Source organism: Thermoascus crustaceus (genome assembly GCF_041956765.1).
Source record: "Thermoascus crustaceus strain CBS 181.67 unplaced genomic scaffold VTN00scaffold_1, whole genome shotgun sequence".
Taxonomy (NCBI): Eukaryota; Fungi; Ascomycota; class Eurotiomycetes; order Eurotiales; family Thermoascaceae; genus Thermoascus; species Thermoascus crustaceus.
In genome coordinates, this window is record NW_027192527.1 from 4,115,484 (window position 1) to 4,133,417 (window position 17,934).

Genomic DNA, 17,934 nt, shown 5'->3' on the forward strand with positions numbered 1-17,934 from the left:
ACGCCGTTATGCATTGCTATGGACAAGACAAAACAAGACGAGACAAGACAAGAAAGATGAATGAATGAGATGTGTGGATGACAGCGTGAGATGGGATGTGGGACAAATTATTCGATTTCAATTCTCGATTCTTGGAGATGGATGTGGGAAGCGAGGGGGAACATCGTTTTATGCTTTATATCATTGCATCAAATAATAGATATCAAAATTAAGATAGCTTCCTTGACCTGTTCGATTCTCGTCCGATTCCATGAAGCACGGAGACCCAACGACAGCCTAACTGTATAGCGCTGTAGGATTCACTAATGTCAATTCTACTCATGTTATGAAGATGATATAGACATGATCAGGTAGATGTGGATAGGCAACTAGCTGGTCTCTTGCTCAATCTTGGTAGAGACGTGCGGGCATTTGTATGGTCAGCTTAGTTTAGGTTAGTTATATATATAACAAACTTAACGTCAAAACGTAACATAAGAATGTATCCTATGTTCATACGATCCAAATTCTTACTACGGTGGATATTGGCCAATGGGACATTTTATCTTCGATTGTGGTATCAAACCATGTTATTTATAACGACAAGATCTTTCCCACACAATAGATCTCAAATACGAGAAACCCAAAAGAAAAAAAGTAGGTAAACGGCAAGGGAAATAGTGTTAATTTCGATGGATGGATGCATGGGTCTTAATCTATTACATGCTGTGCTGTTCTTCACACATGCATATCACAAGGGGAATATTGGGACAAGAATACGATTTGACGCGCACTTGCATCTCAGAAGATCCGGGGAACAGCGCGCTTCTTGGCTGCAGCAGTAATAGCCATAGAACCTAGGACAACCGTCAATATTATTACAGCCAAATATATCGGGTTAATTAGTACTCACCACCCATACCACCCCACATACCCACACCAGCACCCTCGGGGAATGAGCCAGCACCGCAGAGACACGAGCAAGAGCACGTACCTCCACTTCCCATGGTACCGGAACCCTGCACAATACTGCCGCTGGAGGCGGGACTAGCGACCGCAGGAGCCATGGCTACAGAAGAGCTTGCTACTGCGGGAGCAGACGCTGCAGCGGAAGAGCTGGCCGCTACGACAGCAGCCGCAGAAGAGCTAGCCATCTCAGGAGGAGCGGACGCAGAGGCGCTGGCCAGTTCAGGAGGAGCAGAAGAAGCTGCTGTCGCAGTGCCGTTTTGAGACATGGCGGCCTCTTTAAACGCCATCTGGGACTTCTCGGCCGTTGGGTTGACGCTGAAGACCATCCCCTTCCCACAGTGGCCCTTCTGGGCACAGTACATCCAGACGGGCTCCATCGTGGTGACTTGGAACATCATCATGGGAGGAGGGTCGATGGAGTTGTCAGGGTTGGGCATGAATCCCGAGTCGACACCACCCTCCATCTTCACGCAGGGCTCTGCAAACGACGACTGCGTGACGGTGTGGTTCATAGACATGAAGTTGAACTGGATCATGTCGCCAACGGCGGCATTGACAGTGTCAGGAGTGTAGACGAGTCCAGCGTCACCGCCAACGGTGACCTACATCATTTGTCAGATAATAGTTGGGGAAAAATTAAGATACGTAGTATTATCCGTGCTTACCTGATGCGTCATGCCCGCCTCCATCATTGGCTTGTTCCAATTCTTGACTGAGCTGCCTCCTCCATTGCTCGAGGCGATGATGATGACGCCAACAGAGACCGAAGAGCCTCCTTGTAAACTATTGCTCACAACGTTGACACCCTGACCACTGCCGCCACTAATACCTCCCACCTCTGGTACAGAGATTGGGAATGACGATTCGTGCATCGTTGCGAAAGCTCCCGCGATGAGAGTTATCAAAGCCAAAAGTTTCGCCATCTTGTTGAGTCTTAAATGTTGCAAATATATATTTTGGGACAGCGACGTTCCTTGAATCGAATAGGACCAAGAACACAATCGGAACAGCCGAAGAATTTCGCCGAAATATGGCCGTACACCCGCGAGAGTGGAGTGGCAGAATTAAAAACCGAATGAAAATAAGACAGTATATACTTCCCGAGGGCCTGCTCGTGACACGAGAAAGGAAAAATGAATGGAAGTGAACGAGAGGGAAAACTCCACAGGAGAAGAAAGAAAGAGAGTAACTCTAGTAGAATGAAAAATTGTTGGTTTTGGAACAGAGAGAGGAATCAAGAAAAATTAGCCATGGTCCTGGGGGGAGGACCATGATTAAATCTTGCATGAAATTGGAGGAATCGACTACCTTGCCAAGCAGTCTCATGCATCCCGAAGGGGTAATGCCAGCCAGGCCAAGACCATAATCCGGAAGCGTTCCTGTCCGTCAGGAGAAATTTGAACGATATTCGACGCTGGTACGCCTTTGAGGCAGCCCGTCACCTGTGCAGGAGAATCTGACGTTGGTGAAGGAGGTAGCGTCGCGGGTTGCGTCTCGAAGTTCCGCCTCCGCGTTTCGAAAGCACCGCGGTCGTGTCGCACGAGCCATGGCTTCTGCAAGAAAAGAGACATGTCCTAAGCGACCTTTTTGACCGTTTGGCCCAGTTGAAACCGTGGCAGGCTTAATATCCCGTTTGTATAGACCTTGAAAGTTACGGAAAGAGGAAAGCCACCCTAAGCGATGTCGATCCCTTCGTCTGGAAGCACGGCCCGTGGCGTACTAGGCGGGAGCAGTCTCGAAGTACCCCATAGAGTACGTTTACAACTCAAAGTGCCAACATCAGTGTTGATCCCTACTTTCAATATGGTTTCTAGGTTCTAAAGTTAGAGTCGCCTATAACATCGAGGTCCATGTCATCCTCGCCAAGGGACACCGGCTAAGTTTCGACCCTATGTTTGCTGAGTACCCAAGACATCTTATTCCCTTCCTCAACCGCTAGCAGGGTCAGCCACAGTGGTCTCCAGACCCGGCTTGTCTGAAGTCCAGATCGGGATACGGAGGTCTTCCAAATTAGGCAGTACGTTAGGTAGCACGTTACCAGATAGGGTGTGCTCTCCCTGATGAGACATAATGCCCTGCAATAGACCACGATGCAGTCAAGATTCGGACAGGTCTGTTCATTTGTTTGCGCGCTGGTTCGCTCGCTGCTGACCCTCGTAAAGACCAGTGTAATATCCCGCGTAGTACCATGCCATCATGAGGTTTTTGAGCCCCTCGTCCTGCACTATAATTCAAGGGACAGAAGCCCGTCAGCCTTCCCAAACCTTGTTTTCACACAGTCATAGTTAGAAATACTTGTGATGTCTCACCTTGTCCTAACAGCATATGGGGCATGGCTGCTCCTCCGGCGCCTGCTGGGGCTGGGCCCGTGGCACGGTGCTCGTCTCCAGCCTCCGGGACAGGTTGCGCGGTCGATGATGCGGCCTGTATTATTATCAGTAATTGAAGGGACTGTGAGAAGCAGCTCTGTTGCATACCTGCGATTCATCTTCTGCCGTCTGTTTGACCTCGTTGGAGGGTACCCTCGCAGCGGACTCGTCTTCACCGTCTAGCGGAGCTTCCAACTCTGCGTCGCCGGTCTCCATGGCCTCAGCATAATTGAGCCCTTCATCCTGCGCAGACTCAGCAGCTTCCGCTTCTGCCTGCCTTAAAACATCCTCGACATTTTCTCCCTTTGCGTGGATGCTGTGGTAGAGCTGTAGAACCGTGAGACATATGGATCACGTGAGTGATACAGGAGCGCGACAAGATGAGCAGTACCTTGTATTCTTCGACCGCTTCGTCCCAGGACCGCACGAGCGCTGAGTCGTCCCATATCTCCTCATGCGTCAGTTCCCTGTTGGCGTTCTTCTTCTTTCCCATGACATCTGTCCCAAGGGGCCTGCTGCGGTGATAGAGCGGAGGTCGGTGGTGGAGACGCGCGCGCTGAGCCTGAACTGTGACACGGGGAGAGCTTTAAGCTCACGGCTTGGCGCCCGCTCGCCAAAAAAAAGTTTCCCGCACCATCTCGAGCAACCATCTTATCGTCACACGCCTTCTTCCTGAGAACTGAGCGATATCTGCAGCAGGGAATATGGCGCCGGAGAAGAAGGCCAACAAGCGCAAAGGTAAAATCTTCCTTTTTGTGCTCCACATTTCCATGTGCTAAGTTGTTACAGCCGCTCCAACCGCAACCGCCGCGGTGAGCGATCCGCCCGCGAAGAAATCGAAGAAAGCTGGAAACGCTACTGAACCTGCCAAGGAACCAAAGTCCATCCTGAAGAAGAGCGCACCTGCTGCAGAGACTAATGGCACCACTACTAAATCTTCCCTGAAGATCAATGGCGAGCCTGCGCGCCAGGTCAAGCCCCGCAAGCGGGCAGCGGATTTCCTCAGCGATGATGAAGATACCGAGCCCAAAGTTGCAGCAGCCGAGCAGAAGACGGAATCCGAGAAATCCAAGCCTAGCAAGAAGAAGTCGAAGAAGGAAACGGACGAAAAAGCACCAGCTACTGCGGTGAAGGAACAGGCGCCCAAAGCGGAGACCAAAGCGGAGAACAGCAAGAAGAGTGATGCAGGCGCGAAGGCCGACAAGAAGAAGAAGGAGATCATCATCAATGAGGAATTTGACGACGATGACGAGGACGACGACGATTATGATGACAAGGAGGAAGAGTCCGGCTCTGACGCTGGTCAGGACGAGGATGAGAGCGAAGATGATCAGACCGCGGCGCTCATTAAGGGCTTCGAGAGCAGTGGTGACGAGGATCCTTCTGAGGATGAAGGATTCGACCCCGACAAGCCTGTTCCGCAGATTCCCGACTCTAAGAAGACCAAAAAGAAGATCTTGAAGAAACAAAAACAGAAGAAGGAGGCGGACGAGGAAGAGCAGCCGGGAACTGTCTACGTTGGGTAAGCTATTCTGCCGGTCTTGTTTATCCTCCATATCACTTTACTGACTGACATCCCAACCAGGCGTATTCCCCACGGTTTCTACGAGCACCAGATGCGTGCCTACTTCTCTCAGTTCGGAGACATCACCCGTCTTCGCCTCTCCCGCAACCGTGTCACAGGTCGTTCGAAACATTATGCCTTTATTGAGTTCGCGTCTGCCACCGTCGCCAAGATCGTCGCTGAAACGATGGACAACTACCTCATGTACGGACACATCCTAAAGTGCAAATACGTTCCTCAGGAGCAGTTGCACCCGGAGCTCTGGAAGGGAGCCAACAGGCGGTTCAAGAGGACGCCATGGAACAAGATCGAGAAGAAGCGCCTCGAGAAGGGCAAGACCAGGAACAAGTGGTCAGAGAGCATCAAGCGGGAGGAGAAGAGAAGACTTGCCAAGGCTGAAAAGATGAAGGCTTTGGGTTATGAGCTCGAGCTGCCCAAGCTAAAAGGCGTGGATGAGGTTCCTGTTCAGGGAGAGAACAAGGCCATCGAGGCTGCTGAATCGGCCGCGGATGAGAAGAAGACGGAGGAGACACCCAAGGCTATCGAGGCCCCCGTGAAGAACAGTGTGGAGAAGCAAGATGAAGATACGCCGAAGAAATCGAAGAAGGACAAGAAGGAAAAGAAGGCCAATGGAGCTGCCAACGGAAATGAGGAGCCAAAGAAGGACGCTGCCGCAGAGTCCAAGAAGAAAGCCACCGCAGAAGCTACTGCTTCACCTGCGGGAAAGGCTGAGAAGAAGGCCCAGAAGGACAAAGCTGGGGCTGATAAGCCCAAGAAAAAGGCTAAGGCTAAGGCGTAGTGCGGGAACTGATTAGGACACTGTCCGGTCAGTATGTTTTCTTTATTGTCTGTTTCCTAGTGTCTCATAACCTGAAATGTTGTTCTCTGGCTACAGCCCCGATTGAGTCGGTACATGTATTCGACCGAAGACGTTGAATGTTATACTTCTGTGTGTGTCAATACTTGTGTGTGAGAGACCCCTTGTATTAGAAGCCTACATACTATTTGATACGGTTGAGATTTCAGGCAGGAATTAAAAATAGCCAAGTTATGAATGGGTATGCTCCAGGTCTGTATTCAAACTACCTTCCTTTAACTTCCTAGGTACATGCTGTGCACACCTGTCACTCTCAAAGGACAGGGCCTCTAAATCCGCCAACAATCGTCTTCCTCCATCCGAGTATCCATTCGGTAGCCATATCACCTGATTTCTCAGCGACCCAACGCATCGAAGCCGACGACCACCTCCGCCAAGATCCTGAGCTTCATCGGCATGAACGGATCCTTGTAGTGCTCTTCAATGTGCTCCTTCTTGACTTTGCGCCGAAGACAACTCCAGTTCTCGCGATCCATACCCTGCTTTTCACATTCCTTTCTCTTCTCACGGGACCACCAACTAGGCAGAATACCAGCTTTCTTGACAGCCCCATCCACCTTCTTGGCCGGCTGTGTCAGCTTCATTTGCTTCTCAGCCAACTTCAGAAAGATGCGAAAGTCCCTGACTGGGTTGTCACGGATGTAGATGCCGTGCGGCACATTGCGCAGCTTGAAATCGTCCTCGACGCGGAGCCTGTACGCGTCAATGAGCTGGTCGAAGGCCTCCTCCTGGGAGCTGAAGGTGTCGAGGTAGACGTTGTTCGCGAGCGCGCCGAAGATGCAGGTGTGCTTGTGGCCGGCCTTCCAGTCCGCTTTCTGGCAGCTGCGGGAACAGTAGACGGATTCCATGCAGCGGGAGCAGTGCTTGAAGGCCTGCTCCGGTTTCGGGTTCTTGGGCTCTGCTTTCTTGCAGCCGGCGCACTTGCGGTCCTTGCCTGGGGTTGGACCTAGGAAGATGAGGATGTTCTTGAGGTCTTCGTTTGGAGCCATGGTTACTGGATTTTGGTTTCTTGTCTGTCTTGGGACTTGTAAGTTCGGAAAGTTCTTTATGGTTTCCAAGTCGTGATTGAAAGTATGAGTTGTGTGTATGGAAGAGGGCCTGTGTATGTGCAGTCCATGAAAGCCACAAAACAGATACGGTCAAATATGAGCAGAACACAAAAAAGGCCTCCAGCTGTAAACTGCATGTGAAGAAAATGATGAGACTATAGCAATACTGACCTTTTGATAGAGGATAGACAACTTATCAGCAGCTTCTATCTGATACAAAGATCTTTCTTTCAACCAGCGTACCAGGTCTGAGCAAGAGAGGAAGTGGAACCCTGATTAGAACATGATCAAGAGAGAAGTCAGGAAGACGACAGAAGGTGTAAATTGTGAAAATACAATTTGATCGTGTGAATCCATTCATGGTAAGCCGCGACGCGGCTGTCCTGCTTAGTCGTTGTCGTCCAGGTCTGCGGCTATGGCCATAGATCTGCTTCTTCACAAATTGCCACAGAGAAAGGGGACAATGGAGGCCTCCAGGCTGTCCATATTAGGCTAAAACTTGGAAGCTCTGAGCTCTTTTGTTGACTTTGCTATGCCAGCTGGGAATATAGTTTTGCCAAAGATGGGATATAGCTCTGCATCAGTGCAGGTGCTCTGGTGTTCCATGTTATCTTGAATTCAAAGGTAAGGAGAACCTGCTATAGGGATATATATTTCCCTGTCTAGAACCTACTATATATCAACATCCCTACCGAATCATACAGACCTTGCAGGTTCTGCTTTCTAGATACGATACCGTAACTTAGAAACTATATGCTGACTAAGCATATACAACCACATCACGTGCAACCTTTAACCACAAAAAGCATAGCGGACCCAACTCCACTCCGCCACTGGCAAAAAAAAAATTAAAATCCGAGCCCTACCATAGCTTTTCCCTTTTCCTCTTTTTCTTTCTTCTCCCCAACTCCTCGCTCAAAGAATCGCATTCAAAGCTCACGCACAGGGTCTCACTCTTTTAAGAGAGAGACTCACACCATCACAAGCTTTGGGAGAAAGTCCCCGGACATCCTGCCCTTAACTCACCCTTTCGGGGGGGAGTTTTGGAAAATTCTTGTCAGGCAATGCGGAAACGCGCCGCCATAGAAGCAATTCGATAGCGGCTGACGCCCTGTTTCCTTCTCCTGCCTTTTTGACTGTGCCCGACGCGCCTTTGCCTTTGTGCGGGGGGCGTGGAAACAATGGTGGTACGGCGAGAGGTTCGGGAGAAGGGGGTTTTATGGGGGTTGCTTTTCGTCATGGTTGGATAGTTATGCGATTGCTCGTCCTTTCTTCGGACGGACGGGTAACTCAATGGGGCTCATTCTTGAGGCGAGGAGTTCATTTATTCATTTTTTTTCTTCTTTTTTTCTTACACGAGTCTGTAGCTTATGGCAAAGCGGTGAAAGTTGCGCGGGGCTGTTTCTTGAGAACAGCCTAGCTTCTTTTTCACAGAAGCCCCGTCGAAGGGGCCGGACTCCCTATCCTTTTTTGTTTTTTTATTGTTATTATCCTCTTGTTCCTGGATGTTTCGTGTGTTCGTATGATGATATACCAATCAATTAGAGTCAAGCACCGAGGTTCCTTTGCCACGGCAGGGCGCCCTTGACGATAAAGATTGTTAATTTATCTGACGAACATGCATGCATCTACCCTTTCTCTTTCAGGAGGGCTATGTGGAATTAAGAGGATATGCTCAGTATTATATTAGGTATTTCGTTTCCATAACGTACTACATACATACAGTACAATATAATGATTATTATCTATGACATACAACATTGGCAGCGTAAAGTCCTAAACCTTTTTTTTCGTTTCGGTTTTTCAATATGATTCGGTAATTATTATTTCCTTCCCCCGCTTCCGGGTCATTTCATTTCATTGCGTCTTCTTGGATGCAGCTGCAGCAGTCGACCCACTTGCTGCAGGGACAGCTTCCGCTGTGCGTGCTGTCCTCGCAGAGGCCAGCGAGGCGGAAAGAAGCTCACCGATCAGAGCAATGGCGGTCGCGCATGCGCTGCTCCAGACCTGTATGCTTATGGTTCCCAGGGGCGCACGCGGGAATGAGAGCACCCATTCCACGTAGTAGGGAACCCAACCGGGGGGAAGTTCAAACATCGGAGTCTTGGAGTAGTAGAACTGGAGGAAGATCTTGAATCCGTTGGTGCTGATCCATCGGGCGATCTTCACGGTCCAGTCGAAGGACGTCTTGTTGGCTTTGAGGATCTTGTCTGTAGGGTTCCCAAGGGAAGTAAAACGTCAGCTTTGGACAATTCCTCTTCCAGAAAAGTATACGATCGAAAGGACAGCACAGCGCAATCCGAACTCGGCCGAGCCCAAGGAGAGCTTCTCCGTAGCAAGATCCGCCAGGGTCAACACGTACTCATCGCCTCAAACTCCTCCATCGCCTTGTCATGTCTCCTTCTCAGCTTGGCCCATTTGGCAAATTCGTCCTTGGAGCTTGTTGCGTTCATCTCCCGCTTCAGCTGGACGACCTCGCGTTTCAGGCGATTTTGCTCTCGGGCGTTCCGCGACGTGGCGGTTGGGAGCTTCAGGTAGAGCAGCCATAGCTATATAGCAGTTATCCCAGTTAGCTAGGCTGTTCGAATTGCACACATTCCACATGCGCAGAGAGCACACATGCTCGCTGCGGTTTCGTCGCGGGAAAGTCCGCAAGACGGAAAGGCGGGGGCAAAGGAAAGAGAGAAGACGACCACATACCAAGTTATCGATGGTGGCTGCGCCAACCGTATTAATCAGGTATATGGCCAGATGGACTAGGAAAACCGTGAGGACGAGGGAGATCATGTTGGGCGGTTGCGGAGAAAAAGACCGCAATTGTTTCGGAGGGAAATCGAAAAGGCCAGACCTAGACCGACCAGAGAGACTTTAAACGGACAGCAAGGCCGCCTACCACGCGTCGCAGATCGAACTAACGATCTGGACACGAAAGACAGAAAAGTGGAGGGCAGGGACTGTCCGACTGCCTTTCAAGAAAGAAACGGAGAAGGAAAACAAAATGACGTTGGAGCGTCACTCGACCACCTGGCGAAGCTTCATGGCGCGCCGGCGCGCTCGGACCACAGCCGTAAACTAAACGATCTACGAACACTCCAGATGTTCGACGGTTCTTCGACGGTTGACATCGGGACAGGGCTCTGCTTAAATGCTTAATAACATCCTATTGTTGCTGCTGTACAGATCTCCAAGTTACAGATGTCCACACCGGAGGGGCTATACAGAGAGCTCGCTCGGATATTGTCAGACAGGCAGAATAATGTTCTCGAGATAGAGATCCTCCCGCCGGAATTTGGTCCTCTTCTGCACGATGGACACGCCATTGGTGTCACCAAGAAGGCTCTCGTGCAGGCTTTCCTAGTCGCCAGGCAGATCTTCTTCGACTCTTTGGCCGGGAAAAGCGGCCAGAATTCTGATGCACCGTCCACCGTATCACCACCGGCAGTCGATCAGACCGCCCAAACAGGAAAACCAAGCAACAATGTTGCTGCGAATGAGATTGAGGAGAAGGTCTCCCTCGCAACGGAGATCATGCTCCTTTTCGACTGCGAGCATCTCACGGCATGCAACTGGCGAAAGCGACGCATAGCTACATTGATGCAGCATATGCAGACGAGCGATACTACTGATGACTCCTCCTTCTCCGCAAGTACGGTGGTGCCCGGGACGATGCATCGTCGTGAGGAGAAGCTCGCCCAGCTGCTCGAGACCGAGCGCAGCCTAATGACCACGTATCTCTGCTCCCCACTACACCGACATACCAAGTCCCCGACTCTATGGCAGCACCGGTTGTGGGTCATGAGCCAGCTTATAAAGATTCAGCAGCAGCAGACCGACAAGCAGCGACTCAGCTTGAAATCCAGGCTAGATCTTGCTAGTACATGTACATACATGCGACGCACCTTGGAGACCGAGCTGAATGTAGCACTGCGCGCCGGTGAGCTACATCCCAAGAACTACTATGCGTTTAGTTACATGCGACAGCTCCATAGCGTCTTATCCCGCGCCATGGAGGGGGATATTTCCCAGAACCGGGCTGGAGAAGGAGAGTCCGTGAATCATTCCTCAGAACTTGCTGGATACTTGGTTGATCCTGTTCTGACTTGGTGCCTGGCTCATCCACGAGATATATCCGGGTGGATATTCCTCCTGTATCTGTTGGAAGCTTCCGCCGTTAAGCAGGTCCAGAAAAATGTTGTGAGGAAGGTTGTGCAATTTGCTCTGAACGTTGGCTGGGAAAGTGAGAGTCTGTGGACTTTCGTGGACTTAGCTACCAGGAAATTTGACGTAGAGATTATGCAGCTTGACTCCTGGAGAGAAACAAGTGACACCGTCGACCGCTCAAGAGGGGGAAGAGTGGTGAACGGAGTGGCCCTGTCCGAGAAGCGCTGGAAGACGTGGGTCGCTTGGGCAAAGGCAATCCGAGCAACTGATGCTCTTGAAGACAGCGTTGCTTTCCTATCCGCAGAGAGGGAATAGTGGCAACCGTTGTATATACTATACCTGCACCATCTTGGAGTGTGGCGGTGGCTATGGTAACCGTCCGCAATATCCATGCAAATCTAGATACCATTGATAGTAGAGGAAATGTCCCCATCCAGAACTTTATAAGACTCTTTCGTTTCTCATATATGTATATAAATGGTATGCAAGCTCGTATAATGGCAGTAGAAGAGAACGCTGGAAAATGCACAAGAACGCCACGCTAATATATAGGACCAAAATTAAATACCTCCCATTACTCCCACAACTTCTGCCCAGAGGCAGAAGATTTTGCATTTCTCCCCCAACTGAGAACAGTTGGAATCCATCCACAGCTCATGTCCCACTCAACCCCCGTCTGTCGTTTCCAGGTAAACTGGGATGTGTCAGCTGTTCACGCGCGGATCTGGAGAGCCCCGTCTCACATGACATCGAACACGGAAATGAGACGAAAGACACCGAGCATGGGACGAAAGGGCTGGACATGATACGAAAAGGCCGGAAGCATTTCAGACGAAAGGGAAGATACTGTCATGATCATTTCTTCTTGGCAGCAGCCGCTTCAGCAGCCTTCCGCTCTTCCGCTGTTTTTCAAATGGTGTTAATATGGTCCGTCTGACAAACATCTGCTTTTGGGTATGGGTCGCCATTTCGCGCAATAGATGTGACAGCGACCACTCAACAGACAGGGAATGCAAGGTCGGTACCTTTTCTCTGCTTCTCTTGCATGATGGCTGCTTGAGCCTCCCTTACGCGCTGATATTCTGATCCACTCATGGTATTCTTATGCCTCTGTGCAATTGATGAGGGTTAGTAACTGCATGAGACATGTTGCAAGAGGTAATGGAAATAGAATATGTGGAGTAGCTTTAGTCAGCATTCCCTGAGCAGATAAAGAGAGCCACAACCGCCAAATGTAGGCGAGAAATCAGAGGAACAATATACAGAGCGGTGAAGCAAAAGGGGAACGACGTACCTTGGAGTCTTCGAGCTCCTTCTTCTGTCTCTTCTCGCGTGCCTTGTCCCTCTGGTTTCCACGAGCCATTTTAATTAACCGGGTTCCTTTTTAAGACCAACGAGTCGCAAAAACTCAGCTATAAGCGCGGGTATTTCCGGGTTGCTTGCGGTTCAGGGTGAGCGAGGGACTGAGTAGATGGAGAGAAGGAGCAAGGTTTGGGCGGCGTGGGCGGTTTTGTACGCGTGAGAGAAAAAGTGAGGTTGTCTTCTCGTCTCTTCAAGAGTCGATGGCATTCCAGACTGGCCATCGGCTGCCGACAGCTGTTTGGTCCATCCCTGGCGGAGGCCCCACATGGACCGTGGTCTGAACTTCTGCAGAGTTTCGCCTCAGCCGCCTTGTCTACTATGTACTGGCGTTCGAAGGACATCTCGACGTTATTCCCAAGAGTAGCAGACCTGCTGCTTGCTCACTAAAGAATACGTATTTTGCCTTGGTTCTGGGACGCTGACACAGTTTGGATACGGTGTATAGCTGGCTCTGCTCATTGCTCGATATCCAGAATCGCTGGGGCATTTGACGTCGCCTCGCTGACGCCACTAAAACCGCCGCCGCCATGAACATGAAAAACAGCCCACATCAGGTTCGGACTGACAGACGACAGGAAGTATTCCCGTCAACTAGTAACATCCTTCCTTACCAGTGTTCATGTGATCTTTTCTTTCTTTTCGTTCATCTCATATCTTGCTCCATTTAGCGCTGATCCCTCGAATTCCGCCTCTTAGTAGTCTAGAAAGGTTCATAGACAGGGTAGTATTTGGGTGACCGCTGACGTTGGATTTCGTGTAGAACATAGACATGTAATTTCAAGCCAAAAATGAAAAAAAAGAAAACCTATCATGGACACAAGCTATCCAGGTCAAAAACTTTATCTCCCATACACCATTCATCGAGTGTCTCAATTGATTCTTTGGTGTCGGGATGATCGCGGCCCAGTTTCTTCACTTGCAACCGGACGATTTCCATCATCAACTTGACGGCTTCAGCCTTCTGGCCCAGACGCATTCGAGTCCATGAGAGATTGGCCATGGCGATCAAGGTGGATGAATGGTCCGGACCCAGTTTACCCCTTTTTTGTTTCATCACATCAACCTCCAGTTTTTCCGCCTTTTCAAGATACCCTTTGCTGTAATAGATGTGAGCCAGAGTCTGTTTATTAGACAGGACGTCTGGATGAGTCGATCCTAGCTGTTCTTCTCTGGTTTTCAGAGCCTGCAAAACCAGGTCTTCCGCCTTGTCCAATTCGCCTCTCTCAAGATACGTGACCGCCAGGTTGCTCTTGCTGCACAGTGTCTCTGGGTGCGTGGGCCCGAGCTTCTCCTCTCTTGCCTTTAGCACTCGTAGGTTCAGTTGCTTCGCCTTTTCCTTCCGGCCCTGGCCATCGTAAATAAGTGCCAGTAGAGACTCGCTGGTCAATGTGTCCTTGTGGTCTGGTCCGAGCTTTTCTTTCCTTATATTCCACACTTGTAATTCCAACTCCTCAGCTCGCTCCCATTGCTCCCATTCAGCGTAGATCGATCCTAGACGTGCCATATCATCTAATATTTCTTCATCGTCTGGTCCATATACTCTCTTTCTTGTTTCCAAAATTTCCAACATCAGATTTTCTGCTTCCTTTATCCGACCCTGCTGCATATATACCTTTGCGAGATTTGACATGCTAGTTAGAGTAAGCCGGTTCTCGGGGCCCAGATGCTTTCTCCTCGTTTCTACCAAATGACGGTCCAACGCTTCTGCTTCGTCCCACCGACCTTGTTCCTCATAGGTGGATGCGAGGCCCGCCATGCTTTCCAAAGTCTCTGGGTGTTCTAAACCAAACTCTTTCTTGTTTTCTTCCAAGATCAGAATATCCAACTCTTCCGCTTCTTTATACCTACCTTGCGACCAAAAGTAGTAGGAGATACCCTCTTGAAGGTATAGCCTCGTTCTTAATTCCTTTCCTTGCAACTCTGGGACCAACTGAAGAACGGCGCGAGCATGAGGCAGATAGTCTGCACAAACTTTCCAGTTCTCAAACGTCGCGTTGGGATACAGCTCTGCCACTCTCTCCAACGCTTGGATCGCCCAGGCTTCAGATTTCTCTTGGATGGCCAACCATTTTCGCACCACTAATTGAACCAAACGGTGCATGCTGTACGTTCCTTGGACTCCACCCTCAACGATCAAAGAAAATGCTTTGAGAGTTCCCAGAGCCTTCACGAGCTCCAGTGGACGCTCTTTTTTCCGTTCAATAAATGCCTTCGGGATCTCGTGCCGGTCCAGAAAACCCATCAGAGAAAGGATATCGACTGCTCGAGGATTGCGCTCCTTGATCTGGTTGATTGAAATTATCAACGTGGTAGCAACAGCATTTGGGATTCCGGAGTCTCTACCTAGAGCTTCAAAAGGTTCGCATAGAAGTTCCATCTGCGTCTCATCACCATCTTTGTATAATTCGAGATATTCACGTATAGACATCACATTTTCTTGCATGAAAGCAGCGGCTTGCACCAGCGCTAATGGTAGGTGTTCCAGGAGACTCGTAAGTTCGTGTATCTCCGATTCGCGAGGGATATTATCCGTCAACTTGGACTTTATAAGACCCGTGGATTCCTGTTCGCTCATAGTTTGCACTTCGATCAGGTCTGCAGGGCTGTTTCTGGTGAAAGAAACACCCGCGGCTCTATTCCTCGTTGTGATGAGGATAGAGCCCTGAGGGCACTCGGGGAGGTAATCCAAGATTGACAGGTTTTTCGTGGAAGCGCTATTTGATGTGAAAAGGGAAATGTCATCGGCGTTGTCGATGATCATCAGCCAACTTTGCCTTTCATTTTCGAGCCAGGTTTTGACCCGAGACAATTGATCCTCCTCTTCATCACCTGCATCAGGGATGTCATATTCCTGGGCCAATTTACGATACCCGTCACGGAACCGATCAATGTTGCTGGCATGTATCCAAAATATGGAGACGTCAGGACGCTCGCCTCGAATTTGATAGGCGAGCTGAATGGCAATTTGAGATTTTCTAGGCCTGTTAGCAGACATACTTCAAAGGGACAGTCAAGATGTAACAACCCTACACCTCCCAGACCAAAAAGTGCAACTCGAGCGTGAACCTTCCCAAGCGATGCCAAGCGATCATTCAGGTGTTGAAGGATGGCTTCGCGGCCGACAAAATCAGGGTTGCGCGAATACGGAATCATGACTGTTTGGCATACTTCTCAGTAAATGCTTCCGCAGGGTCCACTGATCGACTCACAGATGCTAGGCTCAGGCTCTTGTATAAGTGTCATGGTCTTTGGTGTTTTCAGATCCTGTACCACTGATCGCTCTTCAAAAGCTTTGGTTGCTGAATTTGCAAGACGGACAATATTCGCTGATACGTGTTTATAATTCTCATCATCGGGGCTTGCGAACTTGCAAATGTTTTTGTGATCCGCATCCAATGCAATCTGAGTCTCTCGGGAGTCAGGCAGGTTGAGTATTGCGGAACTTTTGTCGACGATCTTTTGACACCAGTGAGAAAGAGCCACCTCGCCGAGAAGGAGCACTAACCACACCAATCTTCTTGAGAGGTCGCGTCTCGTAGAAGCTCAGGAACTGATACTTCTCGAACTGCTGTTGGAAGTTCTGAAAGAGCTCGCCGGCATATAGTTCATCCTTTTTCAGAGCTTTCATAAACGTATTGCTAGGATTCCTTAGAACCCCTCTCACGATTTTGGCAGCGATATCTCCTATGCCAGCATAGGGACTTCCCCGATGCGGGGTGCCAAAGAACGCAATCCCATATGTGGCAGCATATATAGAATTATATTTTTCTCCAAGTTTAGATTGTACAAGAGCCTGTTGAGGTCAGTTCTTGTCAGTAAACTATGAACCAAAGACTGAGTGAGACTCTTTGACATATTTCAGCTGAAGTGGTTTCTTTGTCCTTTCGCGGGGCCACCCTTGTCTTTTTGCTGGTTTTGGACAGATTCTTTAAATGGAAACAGGGATAATACCTCCTTTACAACAATCCCACCAAGGCTGTGTGCAATAAACAAAATGGGTCGATCTTCATCATCCTGTTATTCATAGTCAGTACCCGTATAATAGATATCGTTAAGTGGGTCAGATACCTGACGTTCTAACCACAATCTATTAAGAAGATTAATCGCCTGTTCTCGTACACCTGCCGAGGAAGATTGAAATCCAACATTCGAATTATATCCAAAAAGCAGTATCCTCGCTCGCGGTAACTGCCTTGGTAGGAAATCCCTCAGCCATAGTTTATCACCGGACTTCCAAGTTTCCTCCGCATGATATTCTTTGTCATGTGGATTCAGACCATGCACCGCAATGATACTAAAGTCGTCTATTAGCTACATTCTTTATTGTTGCGAAAGGTTTCCTTTACTCAACATTCGGGTCCTCTCCTGATGCGAGAGTCCGGAGGAAGTTCTTCGTCGTGTTATCGACAATCTCGAAACATAGTCAGTACGTGCTATAGTGCAATAGATCCGATGGAGGATACTGACCATGATGAGGCATCCCTGGCTTACGCGAAGATCACCAAAACAGCTGTCAGTGTAGCAGACCTTTCGAAAAGGTCTGTAGAACCACCAAGTATTATCGCTGTACGCTCATGCCTATATCTGGACCGCTGGCGACTCCACCGCGGGTTCCCGTGCTGGGCGCCTGAGTCCATATATAACTCCTCCGCATCTGAGTATCTGACATGATTGGGTGCATCAGTTGATTAGCGTCTCAAGGATGCATGCGCGATAACAACAATGCAGCTTGACGATAAATTGGTTTTTCATCTAGCCATAGCAAACATCGGGGTTCCAAAGATCTGGAGATATCATGAACTGGAGATCTCTTCTCGGAGGTTCCGAGAATATTTTGCCTCCTATCTTATCACCATCTTGTCCTGACTTGCTGAGTTGGGCCATTTGCAAGGCAGATAGAAGGCATAGCAGCACCTCAGCATGGCTGATGAGCGCCGTGATCGCCCGAGAACCGGGGCTATCGCCAGGATTGTCACACGATCCCCAGTTGCTCCAGTTTTGGCTGTATGTTGCATGATCCTAGTTCAAAATCATGAAGCCCAGTGAGATGCACCTAACTTGGCTGTTGACCAGTCAGTTGCCGCCCGTGCGGGTCCAGAGCGGTTGCGATTCACCGGCGCTTCTGGCAGCCCGCAACGCGAAAAGCAAGCATGGAGAAGACACAAAGGACTCGACGAGTATCGAGAAGAATCAAACTGAATAGTAGAATATCAGTTTTGCAATTTGGTAGGCAGGACGTAAGTCCTGCCAAACTGCCTGGTGTTGTAAAAACTGGCCAAGGATTGGGCTGAACATCGTCAGAACAGAGAGCAAGGATGCACGATTAGCGCGTGCACAGAATCAGGTAGTACGGCAGTAATGCGTGCTATTCTGGCAGAAATGACAGTTGAACTTAACGCAGCCTGCTTTCTGCCGCTGGTGAAGTGACTCAACTCGGATGTCGAGACGCCTGGCGGGTAGAGGTTCGACGCTGGCCAGCGGTTCTGGCAGTCGAGTTTCAGGGCACTCCGGATCTTGCACTCTCAGCCACTCCTTCATCATCGATACCGCGACCAGTTCTCTGCAGCCCAACACACGCCGCTGAAGAACTGTGTTGAAACATAC

At 49.6% G+C, this 17,934-nt stretch overlaps 11 protein-coding genes across 11 annotated transcripts; 5 read left to right on the forward strand and 6 right to left on the reverse strand.

Moving 5' to 3' along the window:
* Positions 1–90: 90 nt before the first annotated feature.
* On the forward strand, positions 91–340 carry VTN00DRAFT_1464 (uncharacterized protein; the record flags this gene model as incomplete). Its single annotated transcript, XM_069427574.1, has 2 exons — positions 91–282; positions 332–340. The coding sequence occupies 2 exons, from the start codon at positions 91–93 to the stop codon at positions 338–340; spliced, it is 201 nt and encodes a 66-aa protein (XP_069292166.1).
* Positions 341–780: 440 nt separating this feature from the next.
* VTN00DRAFT_1465 (uncharacterized protein) lies at positions 781–1,871 on the reverse strand (the record flags this gene model as incomplete). The annotated part of the gene is made up of 3 exons (XM_069427575.1): positions 781–836; positions 893–1,550; positions 1,614–1,871. 3 exons carry the CDS (start codon positions 1,869–1,871, stop codon positions 781–783), a joined length of 972 nt encoding a protein of 323 aa, XP_069292167.1.
* Positions 1,872–3,065: 1,194 nt separating this feature from the next.
* Positions 3,066–3,810, reverse strand: VTN00DRAFT_1466 (uncharacterized protein; the record flags this gene model as incomplete). The annotated part of the gene is made up of 4 exons (XM_069427576.1): positions 3,066–3,172; positions 3,258–3,372; positions 3,426–3,644; positions 3,709–3,810. 4 exons carry the CDS (start codon positions 3,808–3,810, stop codon positions 3,066–3,068), a joined length of 543 nt encoding a protein of 180 aa, XP_069292168.1.
* Positions 3,811–4,021: 211 nt separating this feature from the next.
* Positions 4,022–5,680, forward strand: VTN00DRAFT_1467 (uncharacterized protein; the record flags this gene model as incomplete). Its single annotated transcript, XM_069427577.1, has 3 exons — positions 4,022–4,055; positions 4,107–4,839; positions 4,903–5,680. The coding sequence occupies 3 exons, from the start codon at positions 4,022–4,024 to the stop codon at positions 5,678–5,680; spliced, it is 1,545 nt and encodes a 514-aa protein (XP_069292169.1).
* Positions 5,681–6,093: 413 nt separating this feature from the next.
* Positions 6,094–6,747, reverse strand: VTN00DRAFT_1468 (uncharacterized protein; the record flags this gene model as incomplete). Its single annotated transcript, XM_069427578.1, has 1 exon — positions 6,094–6,747. One exon carries the CDS (start codon positions 6,745–6,747, stop codon positions 6,094–6,096), a length of 654 nt encoding a protein of 217 aa, XP_069292170.1.
* Positions 6,748–8,664: 1,917 nt separating this feature from the next.
* Positions 8,665–9,594, reverse strand: VTN00DRAFT_1469 (uncharacterized protein; the record flags this gene model as incomplete). Its single annotated transcript, XM_069427579.1, has 3 exons — positions 8,665–9,017; positions 9,170–9,356; positions 9,508–9,594. The coding sequence occupies 3 exons, from the start codon at positions 9,592–9,594 to the stop codon at positions 8,665–8,667; spliced, it is 627 nt and encodes a 208-aa protein (XP_069292171.1).
* Positions 9,595–10,002: 408 nt separating this feature from the next.
* Positions 10,003–11,283, forward strand: VTN00DRAFT_1470 (uncharacterized protein; the record flags this gene model as incomplete). Its single annotated transcript, XM_069427581.1, has 1 exon — positions 10,003–11,283. The coding sequence occupies one exon, from the start codon at positions 10,003–10,005 to the stop codon at positions 11,281–11,283; it is 1,281 nt and encodes a 426-aa protein (XP_069292172.1).
* A 152-nt stretch (positions 11,284–11,435) lies between these two features.
* On the forward strand, positions 11,436–11,774 carry VTN00DRAFT_1471 (uncharacterized protein; the record flags this gene model as incomplete). The annotated part of the gene is made up of 2 exons (XM_069427582.1): positions 11,436–11,448; positions 11,521–11,774. The coding sequence occupies 2 exons, from the start codon at positions 11,436–11,438 to the stop codon at positions 11,772–11,774; spliced, it is 267 nt and encodes an 88-aa protein (XP_069292173.1).
* Positions 11,775–11,823: 49 nt separating this feature from the next.
* On the reverse strand, positions 11,824–12,331 carry VTN00DRAFT_1472 (uncharacterized protein; the record flags this gene model as incomplete). The annotated part of the gene is made up of 3 exons (XM_069427583.1): positions 11,824–11,870; positions 11,994–12,078; positions 12,263–12,331. The coding sequence occupies 3 exons, from the start codon at positions 12,329–12,331 to the stop codon at positions 11,824–11,826; spliced, it is 201 nt and encodes a 66-aa protein (XP_069292174.1).
* Positions 12,332–13,138: 807 nt separating this feature from the next.
* On the reverse strand, positions 13,139–16,800 carry VTN00DRAFT_1473 (uncharacterized protein; the record flags this gene model as incomplete). Its single annotated transcript, XM_069427584.1, has 8 exons — positions 13,139–15,305; positions 15,356–15,485; positions 15,540–15,786; positions 15,836–16,123; positions 16,282–16,344; positions 16,399–16,624; positions 16,677–16,741; positions 16,798–16,800. 8 exons carry the CDS (start codon positions 16,798–16,800, stop codon positions 13,139–13,141), a joined length of 3,189 nt encoding a protein of 1,062 aa, XP_069292175.1.
* A 450-nt stretch (positions 16,801–17,250) lies between these two features.
* On the forward strand, positions 17,251–17,529 carry VTN00DRAFT_1474 (uncharacterized protein; the record flags this gene model as incomplete). The annotated part of the gene is made up of 2 exons (XM_069427585.1): positions 17,251–17,334; positions 17,404–17,529. The coding sequence occupies 2 exons, from the start codon at positions 17,251–17,253 to the stop codon at positions 17,527–17,529; spliced, it is 210 nt and encodes a 69-aa protein (XP_069292176.1).
* Between the last annotated feature and the right edge of the window lie 405 nt (positions 17,530–17,934).